General features: G+C 39.1%; 1 protein-coding gene across 1 annotated transcript in view; it reads left to right on the forward strand.

Annotated features, from left to right (window-relative positions):
• slc7a4 (solute carrier family 7 member 4) overlaps positions 1–17,543 on the forward strand; it is a 32,817-nt gene extending 15,274 nt beyond the window's left edge. The window contains exons 2-5 of the mRNA XM_066689365.1: positions 582–1,659; positions 3,880–4,577; positions 6,540–6,648; positions 11,568–17,543. Of these exons, the coding sequence (XP_066545462.1) occupies positions 678–1,659; positions 3,880–4,577; positions 6,540–6,648; positions 11,568–11,758 (1,980 nt within the window). The 5' untranslated portion in view covers positions 582–677 and the 3' untranslated portion in view covers positions 11,759–17,543. The remainder of the gene's footprint in view (positions 1–581; positions 1,660–3,879; positions 4,578–6,539; positions 6,649–11,567) is intronic.
• The last annotated feature ends 1,681 nt before the right edge of the window (positions 17,544–19,224 follow it).

Here is a 19,224-nt window from a genome sequence, read left to right on the forward strand (position 1 = left end):
TATATATATACATTTACAGGTACATTTTGTATTTCACTCTTATGACCAGAAAACACTGGATTCTAAAGTTAAACTATAAGCAATTATAACTTACTTATAACTTTAGTAGTTAATTTGAACAGTGAAGTAACAGAAAAGGTTGTGACAATATCGGGAAAAAATTACTTGCAAAATAGGAGAGTCTGACACGACATGCGTGAGAATTGACAGTTATGCTTAATGTTATATAGTTCCTTCGGTGGTGGCACTCAATTGGCATGGATAATGGTGTCGGGTGGATAGATGTCAGCTGGGTAATCCTTAGTTCTCCATACACCAGTGTTTCCTTTGACTTTTTGGGGCCTGCAGGTTCAGGTTACTAGCAGTTATAGATGCATCAAAACCTTAGCTTGGTGTAATAGCTGGGGCATTGTGAATTTGAAATGTGAAAAATAGATTACTTTTACATGCAATTGGGAGAATGCCTACTCTGTCTCATCCCTCCCATTGACTAACTGATACCAAATTTAATATTACAAAAATGTAAAGGCTTTGTCACTGCAGTGGGATCCTTAAATTTGTCTGTTGTCTTTTTGTGGCAGGTGAACCTGATGATGGAGCGGATCTGAGTACTAAGTTGCTGTCACCTGGGGGTTGACAAATTTCCTGTGTGGCGAGGGTCACTGTGGGGCTCAACCATGGTTAGCCGGTTACGGAGCTGTACCCCAGCGGTGCGCTTCTGTCAGAAGCTGAATCGACTGAAAACTCTGGAGGACAACATGATGGAGACATCCTTAAAGAGGTGTCTGTCCACCGTGGACCTGGCCCTGCTGGGCATCGGGGGAATGGTTGGCTCTGGTCTGTACGTCCTGACGGGTACAGTGGCGAAAGATACTGCTGGGCCAGCGGTGGTCCTCTCTTTCCTCATTGCTGGCATTGCTTCCTTGATGGCGGCCTTGTGTTATGCAGAGTTTGGTGCCCGGGTGCCAAAGACTGGTTCTGCCTACATGTTCACTTACGTCTCGATGGGGGAGATCTGGGCCTTTCTGATTGGCTGGAATGTGGTTTTGGAGTACATGATTGGAGGAGCTGCTGTGGCTCGAGCTTGGAGTGGCTACCTGGACTCCATTTTCAACCACACCATAAAGAACTTCACTGAGACCCACATTGTGCATTGGGACATCCCTTTCATTGCCCATTACCCTGACCTCATGGCGGCGGGCATCCTCCTGGTTGCTACATGCTTCATCTCCTTCGGCGCCAGAGTGTCCTCCTGGCTCAACCATATCTTCTCAGCTGTCAGCTTGGCTGTAATCATTTTCATCCTCATCTTTGGCTTCATCTTGGCTGAACCTGCCAACTGGAGCAAAAAAGAAGGTGGCTTTGCCCCTTTTGGCATCTCCGGTGTGATGGCTGGTACTGCGACCTGCTTTTATGCCTTTGTTGGCTTTGATGTGATTGCTGCTTCCAGTGAAGAGGCCAAGAACCCACAGAAGTCCATCCCCATAGCAACAGCCATTTCCCTCGCTCTTGCAGCTACTGCCTACATCCTGGTCTCAACAGTCCTCACACTGATGGTGCCCTGGCATACTCTGGACCCTGAATCGGCACTGTCTGATGCATTCTTCCGCAGAGGATACAGCTGGGCGGGTTTCATTGTGGCCATCGGATCAATATGCGGTGAGTGTTTGTGACTGAAACAAGGGCTTAATTTGTTTGTCAGGGGTGTGCATCCATGGTTCTGGAAAGCCAAAGTGTCTTCTGGTTGTCAATACTATCATCTTGATTTTCTATATATTCAGTGTGTATTTCTGCTTTCAGGAATATGTTATTTACCATAATATTTAAAGTTAGCCACTTGTTCTATGGAGACGTAAACAGTCATGCATCTTCTGTAGAAGAGAACTCTGATATGGCATTAGCACTGTACTCCTATATAAATAAAATACACAAGTTGAGAAATATATAGATATACGCCAAAATAAACACTTTTACTTTTACTAAAGCATTTTTTTTTCTCAAAATAAAAAGCTATCTGTGTGTCACATCAGTATTACAAAGAGCTACATTAGGAGCTGATTGGGGTCTCCAAAAATGTAGTTGGAGATACACAAGTGGAAAATGTTTTTTGTGAAATGGGTTGCCAAAATTCTGAAAGAAGAGGCAGCTACGTCACTATCATTTATATGAGTATCCACTAAAAACAGCATAAGGCTGGAGTTTTTGGACTGCATTCATTTTGAAATGACCCCTGTTATACAAAAAACCAAACAAATTACTTCGTACAGATTGTATTGGAATAAGAGTTACACTTTACCTTTCCTAAACACTAAACATACAGTTAGGTCCATAAATATTTGGACAGTGACACAATTGTCATCATTTTGGCTCTGTACGTCACCACAATGGATTTGAAAGGAAACAATCAAGTGGCACCTCGATAAGTGTTATCAATTCAACCGAGTATAAGAATTTCATAGTCTTACTCCTTGATAGCAATTATAGTTTCTGTAGAGAATATTTGTTGCTTCGTCCAAAGCAGTTGGACAAACCGTGAAGACAGAGTTATTATTTTCTCCTTTACAACAACAGAGGAGATTAATGTGTAGTGGAGATTGTTTGTGCAAGTAAACAATCCCATATTTAAAGAGTGAAAAGAAAATCACATGGATTGCAGTGCATTCCAACACTTACATCACTTGAATCATCCCACTCGTCTGCGCTGATCTTTATGAACAAACGAATGTACAGTTAGGTTCATAAATATTTGGACAGTGACACAATTTTCATCATTTTGGCCTTGTACACCACCACAGTGGATTTGAAAGGAAACAATATGATGCTTTAAGTGTAGACTTTCATCTTTAATTTGAGGGTAGTTACATCCAAGTTGTGTGAACGGTGTAGGAATTACACCCATTTTTATATGTGGTCCCCCCAGTTTTAGGGGCCCAAAAGTATTTGGACAAACTGGTGATGCTCTGCCAGGCCTGCACTTGCAGCTGTCTTTAGTTCCTGCTTGTTCTTGGGGCATTTTGCCTTCAGTTTTGCCTTCAGGAAGTGAAATGCATGCTCAATTGGATTCAGGTCAGGTGATAGACTTGGCTATTGCAGAACATTGCACTTCTTCGCCTTAAAAAAGTATTGCGTTGCTTTCGCATTATGCTTCGGGTCATTGTCCATCTGCACTGTGAAGTGCCGTCCAATGAGTTTTGAAGAGGTACAAGCAATTGAACATGACTTACAATTAATGCATTTGTGTTGATTATTATCTTTTTAATTGGAGCTGACACATTGTTGAAAATATATTTTACACTTCTGCAGTAACAAGTGAAAAGGAATAGTGATATTATTAATTTTTGTGTGTTTGTGTGTTTTTTTCTTTTGTTTTTCTTTATGGATGTTGTTTAGTAATTTCCTGGACACATCCTACCTCATTTTAAAACCATGCAATATTCAAGGGTGAATTGCCACCTGGTAGTCACTTCACGTATCAAGCCAATCAAGTTCAGGAAATCAGATCAAAGAGGCAAAAATGAAAACCGCTACATTCTTCATTGCTAAATATCCCTCAGTAATGAGTTGATTAAGAATTGTCTTTAATATCTCCCCAAAACATAAGAAGGAGGCTTATTAAATTATTAACAGAGTAAGGGAAATAAGCTTTATGTAAGAAAGGAAATAATACCCCAGACTTTGTTTTAATAGGATATTGTATATTTTGCTTTAGGTGTTATGTGGCTTTCATTTTAGTTTAGATCATCTTGATTAAAATGGCTCAGTTCACTGCTTGAGGTTTATGACCATAAACCTGGTGCTTGTTTGAATTTTGCAGGGCCTTACCCCTAAGAGCAGTCAGTGCTCACATTGCCTTTTCGTGTCCCTCTTCCTTTTCTCCAGCCATGAACACAGTGCTCCTCAGTAACCTCTTCTCTCTCCCGCGCATCATCTATGCCATGGCGGAAGATGGCCTCTTCTTCCAGATCTTCTCCCGGATTAACCCTGTGACCAAGGTGCCAGTCATTGCCATCATGGTGTTCGGGACCCTCATGGCCCTGATGGCACTCATCTTTGACCTGGAAGCGCTGGTGCAGTTCCTGTCCATTGGCACCCTTCTGGCCTACACCTTCGTTGCGGCTAGTGTGATCGTGCTGAGGTTTCAGCCCGAGAAATCCAGCTCTACCACTTCCACCTCCACCACCAACTCGAACGTAGAGCCCTCCACAGTGGAGCCCCAGCCATCTACCCAGGACAGCGGCGAGCTAAAGGAATACGAATCCTTCTCTGACAAGCTACAGCTGGTGGAGATGCAGAAGAAAGCCAAGGAGCGTCGGGAGCCCGGGCAGCTGAAGGCCAACTTTGAGCCTTACCTGAAGTTCCTGAGCAACTGTGAGCCCGGAGAGGTGGTGTCGTTCTCAGTCCTGGCTCTGATGGTCTGCACGATCTGCCTGTGTGCTGTGCTGATCTTTGGGCACAACCACCTAGAGTTACCAGTCTGGAGCTTCTCTCTACTGGTCAGCTTCTTTGCCATGGGGTTCATGATTAGCATGGCCTTAATCTGGGTCCATGAACAGCAACAGAAGACCAAGACATTCCAGGTAGGGATCTGACTGCAGTCTTTAGAAGCTACTCAGTTTACAATCCTATGGGTTTACTTTAGGATTATATTTGTTTCAGGCTTCTAGCTAAGGATCAGCAGATTTGGGGAACCGATTACATTTTTCAAAAGCTTCTGCTGTGGTTAAATCATGTGGATTTATTTTATGATTCTATTAATTTCAAGTTGCTACTTCAGATTTGGGAATCAAACTTTTATTGTACAGTAGTACCATACAAGCCTGTTACAAATTGAGCCTATGAAGTTGAAAAGCCAATATACACGCATACGTATATATGTTTTGTATCCCCCAATATCAAATGAGAATAACTCAGGCAACAAGTTTGAAATAACCTGACTTATAGGGTGCTTAGGAAGTTAGATTGTCTGTTAAAATACCAATACTTTCAGTGTGTAAAATGCCAATCGCTCCACAGTACACAGTTTTATGCAGTTAGTAGGTGAATAGTTCAACAAGTTGTATAAGCATCCTGTATAAATACGAGCCAGCAGCTAGTAAAACCTGAAAAACAGTGGCTAATCCATTGCAATCAGTTTAACAACAGATTTCAGTTACTAAATACTTTAAGTACAGTAAACATGATAATTACTTTCCTGAAGTTTACCTAGCAGACATTCACTGAACAAATATCAGAGATTTATGTTGTCCAAAAATGCACCCGGGGCTTTGTTTCAATCACCTGCTGTGTTTCCTTGTTTTCATGGTAAATGAGCAATTCAGAACCCAACCAGCATTGTATTTGTTGAGCTGTTTCCTACACATTTCCCCCTGCACTAGCACAGTGTTTTTCTTTTTTAACAAATGTAACTCCATTATTTCTACACACAAAATGTATATCTACTACCATTTAGTTATTCTGCACTTGTTACAAATCAAAATAGAGTAACACAGATAACATGTAATTTTCAAGAAAGCTAGCCCTTTCATTATTTATGCATGCATACGTCAAAATCCACAAACAACAATAACAAAACCTATTTTGGTGTATGATATTTTAATTACATAGACATTTTATTAAAAATATTTTAGTGAACATAAAATGGTGTTTTTAATGATGCTGCCACCACCATGCTTCACGGTAGGGATGGTGTTCTCAGGATAATGTGCGGTGTTAGGTTGGCACAAAATGTAGCGCTTAGTGTTGAGGCCAAAAAGCTATTTTGTTAAAACTTTATATTATTTGATTCATTCATAAATTATTGGTAAATAGTTTATAAAACAGTTCGGATCCACTAATTACATTTATAAATTATCAATAAACCTTTATATGATATGATTAATCATTTAACCCCAAAAAATAAAATAGTGTTTTGGGAGCTGCCAAAACACAATTTTTGTATCAAATCTTTATAATAAATGAAACAATGTATCTTATAAAGGCTTATTAATGTTTTATAAATGGAACTATCAATGGTTCCTAATTGTTCTAACTATTTTTACCAGTCATTTAGTAATGATGGCGTAATATAAAGTGTTACCTCATTTTCATTTTCGTGTAGTGAAATGCTGGGGTTGTGATCTACCAGGCATTTGTAGAAAAAATGCATATTTTGTTGCCCTAGTGTCTACTTTTCAATAGCTAATGTTGGGGTTCAGGTCTTCTGTGAAATTAAAATTGATCCAACATTCAACATCATGGAGAGCTCTTCACAGTTTTTGGAGAATATTGTGTGCATTGTATTTCTGTGCAAAGAAACATAGGAATGCATCAACAGAATCAATGCCAGATAGTGTCTCCTTTCTTGCTAGTAAGATTTCCATTGGGGAGATGAGAAACCCACGGCCCTCCACTTCAGGCTTTAAGGCTAACATCTCAAAAGGATAAAGTGTTAAGGATTTCAGTATAGCAACTGAAACCAGTTCTCGGGATGGGTAGTGGAAGGCTGAGCCCAGGCTCGGTCTACCATGTTCTAATGCTCTTTTATCCCTGTTTCTCTTCAGGTCCCTCTAGTGCCCTTAATCCCAGCAATCAGCATCTTCCTCAATGTGTTCCTCATGTTAAAGCTCAGTCCCATGACCTGGATACGATTCTCCGTCTGGCTGGTAGCAGGTAAGGCGCCAGTGCAGCAGAATGTTGGACCCACAGGGCCAGTTTAGTAGAGTGCACAGAAACAAGTTCTCTTGAGCTATAAACAGGAAAACCCAATCAGAAATCTTTTCCATGTCAATACATGGTTTTAGATTAATGTACATTCGATCCCTAATAGCTGTCAGGATAATTCTAGTGATCTTGTGAACATATTTTCTATATATTCAGTGTCTGGATTACTTTAAAAGTAGGTTAGGCTGCATAGGTTAGGGACAATTTAAAGTTTTATTTTTTGGGGATCTTTTTCATTCCAGGAACAGCAGTGGTTTGTTTTTAGTACAGCAGTCTTTGTCCTTTTAAACCATGGAAACAAGGACATAATTCATAGTCCAACTTTTCTGGTAATTGGCTTTTTATCACACCACACATAATGAGAAAAAAGTAGAATAAAAACTTTGAGATTTATAATTCACTGAGAACTCGTTCTCTCAAGCCTGTATCGTTTTTGAAGCATCAGAAACCATGGACTCTGTCTTCGCAGCGCTTACCAGTTAACATCATAGCAACAAGAGGTCATTGCAGTCTCCTTCAATGTTTTTCATACCCTCCACTCTTAAACCATCTCAAAACTCATAGGTATATTCTTTGCTTTCTCTGAGTGGTTGACGTATTCTGTAAGCTGGCTAACAAAATACGTTTACATCAGTAATCCAATAAAGGTGCAGTACTACGAAACCCAATTCATACATATTTTTTCACAATTGAAAAGTTCTCGTTCAAAGAGGATTTGAGCTTCATATAGCAAATAGCTGGGATCTAAAGAAATAAGCAGTGTGATGCATCATACTGAATGTCACTGAGCATTTTTTCTAACTCATAAATAAGAAATCTAATGTCAAGTCAAGTGTCTTTCAATATTTCAGTCTGCATTCATGCCTTCTACATTCATTCATTGTCCTTGGCTGCTGTCTGTGTACAGTCTCTGATGACATCTATATGTGGTTACATTAGACTGATAGGGTGGAAATTACCACAAAATAATATTGCCTTTCAATAGAATTTATTTTCTGAAACCCAACTTTGATACCTGATAACTATGATCAGTGGCGTATCCAGGAATTTATGGAGGGGGCTCCATAGTTTTGAAAATTGGAGACCCTGCAATGCACAATTCTGAATAATTTCGATGTCAAAAAACTTAACAAAAAATCTTCATGAAATCCATGAAATCAGGCAGATTTTGACTCAAACATATCTTGGTTTCCACATATCACTATGAGACACATCAGGTGAAAAATTGCATATCACCCGATATTATAAAGGCAAATTAGACGTGATGTCTGGTGCTTGTCAATCAAAGAGATCTATTCAGTGGAGCTTTGTAATTGAAACTGGTGAGGATGCACAACTTTTGATTTGTGCACCTGCTAGAAATATGCGTTTTCACTGGAAATAATCTGTTTCCCCTGCTGCTGTAGGAGATACTAGGTCAAACCCACTACTGGAAGGCCTGAGGTGTGCAGTTCAAAATAATCACTTTTGTTTCAAAATTTCAAAAAGTTCCCGTTTGGGATTTTCTTTCTTAAATAAGGCAGCTTCTAAATAATTAGCTATTTATGTTTTCCTTTTAATTAAATGGTATCACTCCTAAAGCTACCACTAATATAATTTTCATGTTTTTTAATATTTTTGTGGAAAAGTCTTTCTGTTAATAGTTGTGATACATCAGCACAAGGGGGAAATTATGACTTTATCCAAAATGTCTAAAAATGTATTGTATATGTAAATTGCAGGAGTGTCAACCCCTCATGGCAGAGAGGGTAAATGATCAAGCAATGCGATATTAGATAATGGGTGCAGAGAAATGCTTCTTTTTACAAGGATAATATTTTATTACATTCAAATCTACCCCCAACATTTTTTTTAATTACATTTAAATCTACCTCCTTTTAATTAGCCATCCTGCTTATAACTTGTCAGAAGAAAGGAAAGCAGTGCAATGAGGTATAAGGCTATATTTTTCAGATTCCAACTCTTTAATGCTCACAGGCATTAGGATGTGTATTGTCACCTTCCAGGGTAGATACAGTGAAATGGCTGTGCTGACTTTATGTACTCCAAGCAGTTTAACAAATAGACACTCCCTTTAAAATAATACAAATGATCAGTGCTCTACATCCTAAACAAACTGCTTGGGACTCTGTACAACAAGCCAGTGGGGCTGGAGCTGGGATTTACCCTAATTATGCACAGCCAAACACTGACCTTATCCCATTACACAGATTAAACCACCATTGTGTTAGGTACCTTTAGTCCATGCAGCCATTTAAAATGCAGTCTCCCTGTTGTAGTAAAACACATTCCCATTACTGTTGTTCTAAAGCAAGGACTTCAATTGGATATTATTATAAAATGATCCCCTAAAGAGGAATTAACTGCACATTCATCCTAATACTCCTTTATTGTGTTACTGTGCCTAAAGTATTGTGGCAGTATGATTTTTACAAGTAAGACATTTTGATAGTGTGAAACAATTTACATTTTCAACATAAAATGTAAACTAATTTGCTGCATTTACCAAGTTATCAAAACTTGTCAAAAAATTAGTCAGTTCTGATCTTAATGCAAGTGTGTGTGTGTCAGACGCAGAGTTTAATAGGCTGTGGTGTCCACTGACGGCAAAGAGGATTGTGCTAATCTGTTCTCCTGTGTTAATCTCTTTATAGCTGTCATGATCAACAAAGCCCTTAAACAGGCCTGTTAGAGAGAGGTTACCCTACCACAAGATGTTGGCAGGCAGTTCTAAGTTGTTTGTGTCCTTTGCAGAAAAAGGTTATCTGACTGTTTTCTGGTGAACTGACCAGAATTGTTAAAAAGGTATTTAAAAGTAATCGTAATCCTGATTGTAGAAGTGCACAGCAGTGGTGCACAATTGGTTAGTGCCGGGCTAGGGAGGGTTAAATCAGCCGGGTCCCTCTCGGCTCATCGATAATGATCATCCCCTTCTGCCTACCGGGGCAGCTGCAGGTTTGCAGTTCCACTGGGAGGGATGCAATGGAAATAAGATTCCTATTGCACAGCAGACTGATTTGTTTCACGGATGATGTTTTGCAGGATATTGTACAGAGGACTGAAACCTACGGGATTAGTCTTTTATTACTATTAATAATTACCAACTACAGTGAGGGAAAAAAGTATTTGATCCCCTGCTGATTTTGTACGTTTGCCCACTGACAAAGAAATGATCAGTCTATAATTTTAATGGTAGGTGTATTTTAACAGTGAGACAGAATAACAACAAAAAAATCCAGAAAAACGCATTTCAAAAAAGTTATAAATTGATTTGCATGTTAATGAGGGAAATAAGTATTTGACCCCTTCGACTTAGTACTTGGTGGCAAAACCCTTGTTGGCAATCACAGAGGTCAGACGTTTCTTGTAGTTGACCACCAGGTTTGCACACATCTCAGGAGGGATTTTGTCCCACTCCTCTTTGCAGATCCTCTCCAAGTCATTAAAGTTTCGAGGCTGATGTTTGGCAACTCGAACCTTCAGCTCCCTCCACAGATTTTCTATGGGATTAAGGTCTGGAGACTGGCTAGGCCACTCCAGGACCTTAATGTGCTTCTTCTTGACCCACTCCATTGTTGCCTTGGCTGTGTGTTTTGGGTCATTGTCATGCTGGAATATCCATCCACGACCCATTTTCAATTCCCTGGCTGAGGGAAGGAGGTTCTCACCCAAGATTTGACGGTACATGGCGCCGTCCATCGTCCCTTTGATGCGGTGCAGTTGTCCTGTCCCCTTAGCAGAAAAACACCCCCAAAGCATAATGTTTCCACCTCCATGTTTGACGGTGGGGATGGTGTTCTTGGGGTCATTCTTCCTCCTCCAAACACGGCGAGTTGAGTTGATGCGAAAGAGCTCGATTTTGGTCCCATCTGACCACAACACTTTCACTCAGTTCTTCTCTGAATCATTCAGATGTTCATTGGCAAACTTCAGACGGGCCTGTGCATGTGCTTTCTTAAGCAGGGGGACCTTGCGGGCGCTGCAGGATTTCAGTCCTTCACTGCGTAGTGTGTTACCAATTGTTTTCTTGGTGACTATGGTCCCAGCTGCCTTGAGATCATTAACAAGATCCTCCCGTGTAGTTCTGGGCTGATTCCTCACCGTTCTCATGATCATTGGAACTCCACGAGGTGAGATCTTGCATGGAGCCTCAGACCGAGGGAGACTGACAGTTATTTTGTATTTCTTCGATTTGCGAATAATCGCACCAACTTTTGTCACCTTCTCACCAAGCTGCTTGGCAATGGTCTTGTAGCCCATTCCAGCCTTGTGTAGGTCTACCATCTTGTCCCTGACATCCTTGGACAGCTCTTTGGTCTTGGCCATAGTGGAGAGTTTGGAATCTGATTGATTGATTGCTTCTGTGGTCAGGTGTCTTTTATACAGGTAACGAGCTGAGATTAGGAGCACTCCCTTTAAGAGAGTGCTCCTAATCTCAGCTCATTACCTGTATAAAAGACACCTGGGAGCCAGAAATCTTGCTGATTGATGGGGGATCAAATACTTATTTCCCTCATTAACATGCAAATCAATTTATAACTTTTTTGAAATGTGTTTTTCTGGATTATTCTGGTTATTCTGTCTCTCACTGTTAAAATACACCTACCATTAAATTATAGACTGATCATTTCTTTGTCAGTGGGCAAACGTACAAAGTCATCAGGGGATCAAATACTTTTTTCCCTCACTGTACCTAGGAGCCGACAACACTTAAAACTCCTAATTTAAGCAAAATATCTATTTAACTGTACAATTTAGATGGAACAAAAGCCAACAGACATAGGGCTACCTCAGGATCAGTGTTGGCATTCACAGATGTTGAGTTCTGCATTCCCCGACCCACCTCCACCTGTTTTGTGTGTCTACAGGGCTCTTGGTCTATTTTGGCTATGGGATCTGGCACAGCAAGGAGAATCAGCGGGTGCCCAAGACCTGTGACTTGAGCGCCCGCTATGTGGTGCTGCCCAGCGGGAGCCTGGTGGAAACAGTCCAAGCAGTGCAGCCTGACCCACAGGATGCCCCCCAGCCAGCGCCAACCGCGAAGCACAGCAACAGATGATGGGTGTGGATTCCCAATAGCACTCCCCACCCTGCCCCATACCCTCCCTTTTCAAGCCGAGTGGTGTGTTTCCAGTTGGGCTTATGCACTGTCCCCACTGAGCTTTCACAAGAGTGCAAACCAAGGGATTGCTGTCGTGCTTGACGTATGTATGTTATTACACAACAGCTTTCAGGTCATTGGAAACTCCAGCCCGCGCTGTAGTTGTTTTTTTCTTGGGTTGGTTTCTTTGTTTGGTTTTTGTTTGGCTTTTGTGTACCTTCTGCTGTTGCTCACACCAACTTACGGGCAACTCGTTTAATTCCAGTGTCCTTTGTTTAAACTTGGTCCTGAAGTGTTTCAGTGAATGTGGAAAGTCTGTGTTCAGTGGCTGAAAGTCAGTCCAGGCTGGACATCATTGCCAGTTGACAGAATGGAGGGCTGGGGTTAAGCATTCATGTAGTGGATCTGACTTTTCTGTTAAGTTTTCTCCACCAAACTGTGATGTATCATGTGATTGAGCTCCCCCTAGCCACCTCTTCACATTCTTCCCACCAGCATTCTGCACACTGATCTATTAAGGATGGTCAGGAAATTGGTTGTCCGCAGAGGCTGTTTTTCATTGTTTACGTACCAATCTAATTGAAGTTCTGATAGAATTCCACTACTTACGGATATATCTTTTCCCAAAAATGTAGGACACTTTGGATAACGTCATTATCAAAATTTGTTTTCGTAAACATGTTTACATGACCGAAAAGGTAGATATTTTTGAATACTGTTAACAGGGGGGTCCCTCTATTTAGACATATTTAGTTATTGACAGTTAATGCTTTTACATTTACACTTTTCCGTTCCACTCTTAATTGCATTGTTGAACCAGTTATCTTCAGCTACTAATTGAGGACCTCTTATTGTCCCTCAGTCTGCTGAAATTATACCTGTAAATGTATCTGAACATTATAGAAAACTGACTGGAGCTAAGCACACAAACCTGGCAACCAAGTCTCCTATGCTGCTCAGTGGGCTGAGTTAGTTAATACTGAAAGGGAATAGCACTTTTGACTCACAATACTGTATCTGCGATCTATTCTATTTTACAAAAATATATTTTATATATATATAGATATATATATTTTAAAATAATGTATATATTTATGTATACTAGGTCATTACACTGTGTTGCTTTTATTTATTTATTCTATCTATAAATCAAATAATTTTAAACTGTACCACCAAAAGTATTGGGGTGATTACCTAAGACCAAAAGACAAAGATCAGATGCTGAAAGATGGTCAGAGTAATATTTAACCGTTCATAGTACAGCAACAGAATAAGTTGGTCTTTGTGGTCTCTCCCTAATTCATGGTTCCAGTACAATCACAGTGGTGCACTATGGGATTGAGCAAGGGCCTCTGGTCAGTCCATGAAATGTGCTCAAAGTTGAACACTGCTTTGGATGTACAACTTTAATATGGATTCTGACATCGCAAAAGATCATACAGTTACAGACAAAAAAATGTAAACATCGCACTTGAGCCCTGGTACAATCCATTACTGGTGGAGGAGGCTTGTCCCATTTCTTTCATTTATATGGTGAGAAACCACATATATGCCTTTGATTTGACATGTTTTTAAGCCAGACTTTATAGCACATAGAAAGTAAACTCCAATCAAGAAATGCAAATGTATTATTATAATTATCATATTAATGATTGCATAATTTCTGGTACATAAAACAACACATTCCCAAGGGAAACTCCAGAAGAAGAGATCTTGAAACCAGATCTCTGTGCTTTATTTATTTTAATTTCTTGGAGTCTATGATTGAGGCACATGTTGACTGAAATATCTTTCAGAGGGGAAAGTCTGCACTAAACCAGTAATGTTTTTTTTTTCTTCTCATCAGTCAAGTCTCTATATCTATAATGTAATCAACCTCCAGTACGTGACTGAGAGGAGGACAAATCTACAGTGCTTAAGGGAGATCCACAAGGTGACAGTTTTCACCCTCCTAACTTCCTAATTTCCTAATTGCTTTCTCTCCCTCCGAATGGGATTAGTGAGTAGTGAAAGGTTGTGAAGACAGTGAAAAATAATAATCTGTCTGACCCTCTGGGCACCAGTTCCAGAAGTGTGGGAATGGAATTAATTCTGGGTTGCAACGCTCTAACTTGCTTTACTATTACTACCATCTCTTCTTGTGTTTGGCAGCTGTACAGTGACATCCACATTGCAACCCAGCAGCCTGTATAACAATGCTAGCATTGTCAACCTACAGCCCTGGAAAAAATTAAGAGACCACTCCAAGTTCAGAAATCAATGTTAAGTGGTCTCTTAATTTTTTCCAGAGCTGTATATTATCATTAGAAGGTGGTTTTAGAAGAGAAATTATGAATTGGAATGTATCAATCTTGTAAATTGAATGTTTTCCATTGTAAAGGTCTTTGAAGAGAAACAATGACAAATCTCTGGAATACATGCTCCATTTTGTTGTGATTAATATTCTCAACAGTGTGACAGGCAAGGACATAGCAGATGTTTTGAAGGCTTGTGGAATGAGAATGAGTCCAGAGATACAGGGTGTGATCTTTGATAAGACTGCAATGGCTTGGTTAGTGTCCATTAGAGCACCAATCAATTGGTATACAGTAAATAGACTATTTCAAGTTGTATTTTTGTAAAAAAGGGATAAATAAAGGGATAGTTTGGCATTTTGTCATTTTAGCCTGATTGCTTACTCACCCAGAGTCATACAATTAATGGAAACCTTTTTAAATCTGTGTGTCCAGTTTGAAGGAATTTGAATTTATCATTTATTATGTTAGCACAATTGCTGGAAGCAAATGGTCACACATCGCTGGCTCTCAAAAACTGGCTATTAAGAAATATATAGGATTACATTTTGACAATATGTTTTGAAATATTTTAATGCATATACAATTATGTTTCAGAAATCATTGCCATATAGATTGTGTGGCTGAAATATGTTTAAACTGTTATAAGCAAATGAGAATAGCAGGCCATGCATTTTATGGAGAATTATTTATTTCTTAGCAGATGCCCTTATCCAGGGTGACTTAAAATTGTTACAATTTAATTTATTTTTTAACATTTTTTTTATACAGCTGGTGCAATCTAGGTAAAGTGCCTTGCTCAAGAGTACAGCAGCAGTGTACCTCCGTTTCAAACTGAACCCACAATCCCGCACTCCAGAGTCTAGAGCCCTAACTGCTACTGCGCACTGCTGTCACATTGCTGTGGTACTGCAGTACCCTCCCAATTTATGATTGCCAATTGTCAATCCAGTGAGTTCAGCTTTACAGCTCCTGTACTACTGCAGCAAATACTCGTCCTCTGAAATGTATTCTGAAATAGGCTGGATCGGAACCAGCATTGTCTAGACACAAGTTAAACTCTGAGCAAAGACCTTTGCCATTTGAAATACTTGCATGCCACAGGTTTTAATGAACAATCTTTTAATGTGAAAGGGGGGAAATTTTATTTAACATAATTCAAGAGTTTGATTAACAAGAAGCCCCATTCAGCAAACAGAACATGATTTCCCAGGAACCAAAATGAATTTTGCTTTCCTTGTTGGAAATTGGAGAGCATATCTACACGACACATGAACCTCCATAGAGCAGACATAAAACTGGTTTTGAAGTCCACTTGAGTGTCATCTGTAGGTTTCCTCACTTTTTTTTTTTTTTTTTTAAATTCATTCCCTGTCATTTGTTTGTATACCTGATCCAGGCAGACTAATTTTAGCACCAGGGCATTTTGTGAAAAGGTCAGGTCAGTTCCACAAGTCTGAGACACCTTTGCATTACCACCATTCTAGCAGATGGTTAACAAAATGCAAGAATGATCCCTTCAATATAATGCAGCTCACTCTTCAGTCCCTTCAAAATAACACTGTAACACTTGATCTTTGTTTATTCAGCTAAATAACACGAGAAACCAAACAGCTCAAAGTAAAAAATAATACTGATTATTTATTTTGGGAATACATCTATACCTACTAGGTTTCTTATTCATTTTTAAATTTATTCTTATTCTTACTTAAACCAACCTTTCTTCACATGGGACAAAAGGAGAGTTACCAACCACTTCCTTTTTAGTTTTTCCAGAGTCATTCATCAGAATCATTTTTTGGGAAAAATAAGGAGACCAAAAAAATCTTTTATCACTAGGATTCCAATAATAATTTTAAAGGGCAAATTCCTGAAGGCTTTGTCCCATGTATTATGACCCCCACTCCTTCCTCCCAATGATTTTGCAAAAGCTCCTCATGTTCACAGACTTCTGGTTTTATACTGTGATCCTCCTTGCTTGTGTTCTTCAACTATAAAACTTGGCATCAATCTAGCAATTTAAAACCCTTTTCTACAGCGGTTTAAAACATTAGCTCCATAAGGCCTGAGGAAAAAGTTAAAATGTAATTCAATTTACTAATTAAGGCCTCAGGCAGAGTACAAACCAGCAGACACGGTGGACCTCAAAGACTAGTTTTAAAGAACGCTGACATTGACAATTTCATTAGTTGCTGTTCTTTTGTTGCAACATTGACAATAACATTAACTTTCAGATATTTTCCAAACAGATATGAATCACATCTAATTAGTTTTTATGTTGCTTGCTATCCAAAAGGATAAGTGGCAAAAGCCACTTTGTCCTGAAACAGATAAGAAACAAAAAACAGTTGTGCCAGAGGTTTTCATTCTTGGCTCCTTGTATTACTGGCTGGGATAAAGCAAGGAAGAATTTAAAGGAATCTTTCTTTTCAGACCAAATCTCTATTGATTGGCATGCATTAGAGTGTTAGTGGCTATAAGTGATTGTACACTGTATAATGTGAGAGAAATGGAACGTATGCAAATGTATCTTGAAAAATACATGGAAAAAATGGCTTTGAATGCTAGCTACTCCAAATATACTCTTAAGTATTTATTCATTTCCAAAGCTTTTGAAACCAAACTGGTTCAATTGTTCCTTTTTAAGTACCAATGACATATTTCTTTGTCTGTGCAATCCCCCAAATCACTGCAGATTTCCCCAATTTTTGTAGTATTAATGTTTCAAAAATGACTGTTCCAAATTCCTACTAAATGTGTTTATATGACCAGTGGCCTTAATAATGTTGTATACAGTTAAAATTCCCAATGCCTGTTTCAGTTGCATTGTAATTATTATAAGGCTGTTATAAGGAACATTATTTTATTTTTTAGAATTTTCCTTTCCGTGTCCTTTTTGGAACTTTTTCAGGAGAACCATAGATTTTTCGAATGCGTTCATAATTTTTCTGAGTTTGTTAGTAAGGGGTTCTGCATTTTAAGGTATATTACTTTCTCTTTCACAAAATACCGAGTATACATAGACACACACGCACACACGCACACACACACATCTATGAAATATATACATGTATCATCTATAAATTAAATACATATTCAAAATCACCTGTTTGTGGCAATAAAAGGAATACAAAAAAGTGCAAGTTTGATAATGTATCTTTGTGCAGGATCACCCCTTAAAGTTCAGCAGTTTCATGGCTGTATGATTCAGAATACTATTGACTGTATCTTGATTTCTGCCAGACTTGTTGCCATATAAAACTGCTGTCAGATTCATCTGTCATCTTTGCTCGCTTTTTCTATTGTCTCTGTCACTGAGCACTATTCACTCCTGACCTGGGATGAATGTATGTACGGAACCTGTACATGGGTTAGCTTTTTTCTTGTCAATGTTGTATTTATTTAATAAGGGACTGTGATATTTAGTCAATAAATGGTTTGAAGAAGCACTGAATGTTTTCTTTAATTGTTTTTCATTCTGTATTCCTGTCTGTGGGTCTCCATTACCAAGTGTGGGGATCTCCTGCTATTTTTCCATAAATGTACTTTCCATTTACATCAAACAATAACATGAGATAATCTCACAAGGTAATTCATGGATAGTCTAGTGATACCGTGTTTCAGATCAACTGCTTAAAGCATGGAAACATTTTGTATAAAGCTGGGATTTGTAAATATCCTGTTTGTTTTAACAATTTTTTTTAACAATTTGTTTGATGCTTTTCCACCATGTTGGTGGAAATATATATATTCCAACTAATAAATAATCATTTTTAACTCCACATTCCATGAAGAAATGATGGAGTTTGGATTTTTAAAACTGCTTTAAATTTTGTCAGAAAAAAGTGCCTTGGGATTTGTGTGTGCATTCTTTTTCAGCATCTTATAGGGAGATTCCTCTTCAGGTAAAGGTCATTCATTCCATTTCCCCCCCTCGGGACATGATCTTTTAAATATTTTGAATCTGTAAAATCACATGAATCCAGATACCTTCAGGCTGCTGAGATCTTGTAAGCGATCCTAATCTAAGTAGATAGGTCTTCCACGACATGGTTTCCCAGAAATGAGGTATTCTCAAATGTGTGTTTAATGCTTCACTGGCAGGCTCTTGCTGTAATTAGTCTAATTAAGGGATTTCGAATGAAGTCTTAATACTCCAGAACACAGGGATTAGTGTTGCCACTGAGTTCCTGAAGAATTCAACTTCAGCTTCAACTTTTTCAGCTGCTATGAAGCTCAAACAAATGTGTGGGATACATTATTTAGGTCTGTAGTTCCAGGGACCTTCTCATAAGAACATAAGAATGTTTACAAATGAGAGGAGGCCATTCGACCCATCATGCTCATTTGGTGTCCATGAATAACTAAGTGATCCAAGGATCCTATCCTGTCTATTTGTGAATGTTCCTAAATTTTCAGTTTCAACCACATTGCTGGGGAGTTTGTTCCAGATTGTGGTGACTCTTTGTGTGAATAAGTGTCTCCTGTTTTCTGTCTTGAATGCCTTTAAGCCCAATTTCCAGGGTGAAAGGGTTCAGTTCCCTCAGTCTCTCCAAGTATGACATTCCCTTCAAACCTTAAATAAGTCTGGTTGCTCTCCTCTGACCTGCCTCTAGAGCAGCGATATCTTTCCTGAAGTGTGGAGCCCAGAACTGTACACAGTATTCCAGATGAGGTCTAACTAGTGCATTGTACAGTCTTACTTCATTTAAATTCTACACTTTTGACAATATTCCCATAACATTCTGTTTGCCTTTTTTATTGCTTCCATCCATTGTTTTGATGGGAAAAGTGAGGTGAGGAGTCCATATAAACTCCTAGGTCTTTCTCATGCGTTACTTATTTCAGTTCTATTCCCCCCATAGTGGAATTATAGTGCACATTTGTATTACCTACATGTAATACCTTGCACTTGTCCACATTGAATTTCATGTGCCAGATGTCGGCCCACAACTTAAGTCCCTTTGACTAACCTGTGCTGCCAAGATTGTATCTGCTGACCCACCTATTTTAGTATCCTCTGCAAATTTGACAAGTTTGATAACTATCCCAGAGTCCAGATTATTAATATACACTGCTCAAAAAAATTGAGAACACTTAAATCACACATTGGATCGCGATGAACGAAAT

Source organism: Amia ocellicauda, chromosome 17, assembly GCF_036373705.1.
Source record: "Amia ocellicauda isolate fAmiCal2 chromosome 17, fAmiCal2.hap1, whole genome shotgun sequence".
NCBI lineage: Eukaryota > Metazoa > Chordata > Actinopteri > Amiiformes > Amiidae > Amia > Amia ocellicauda.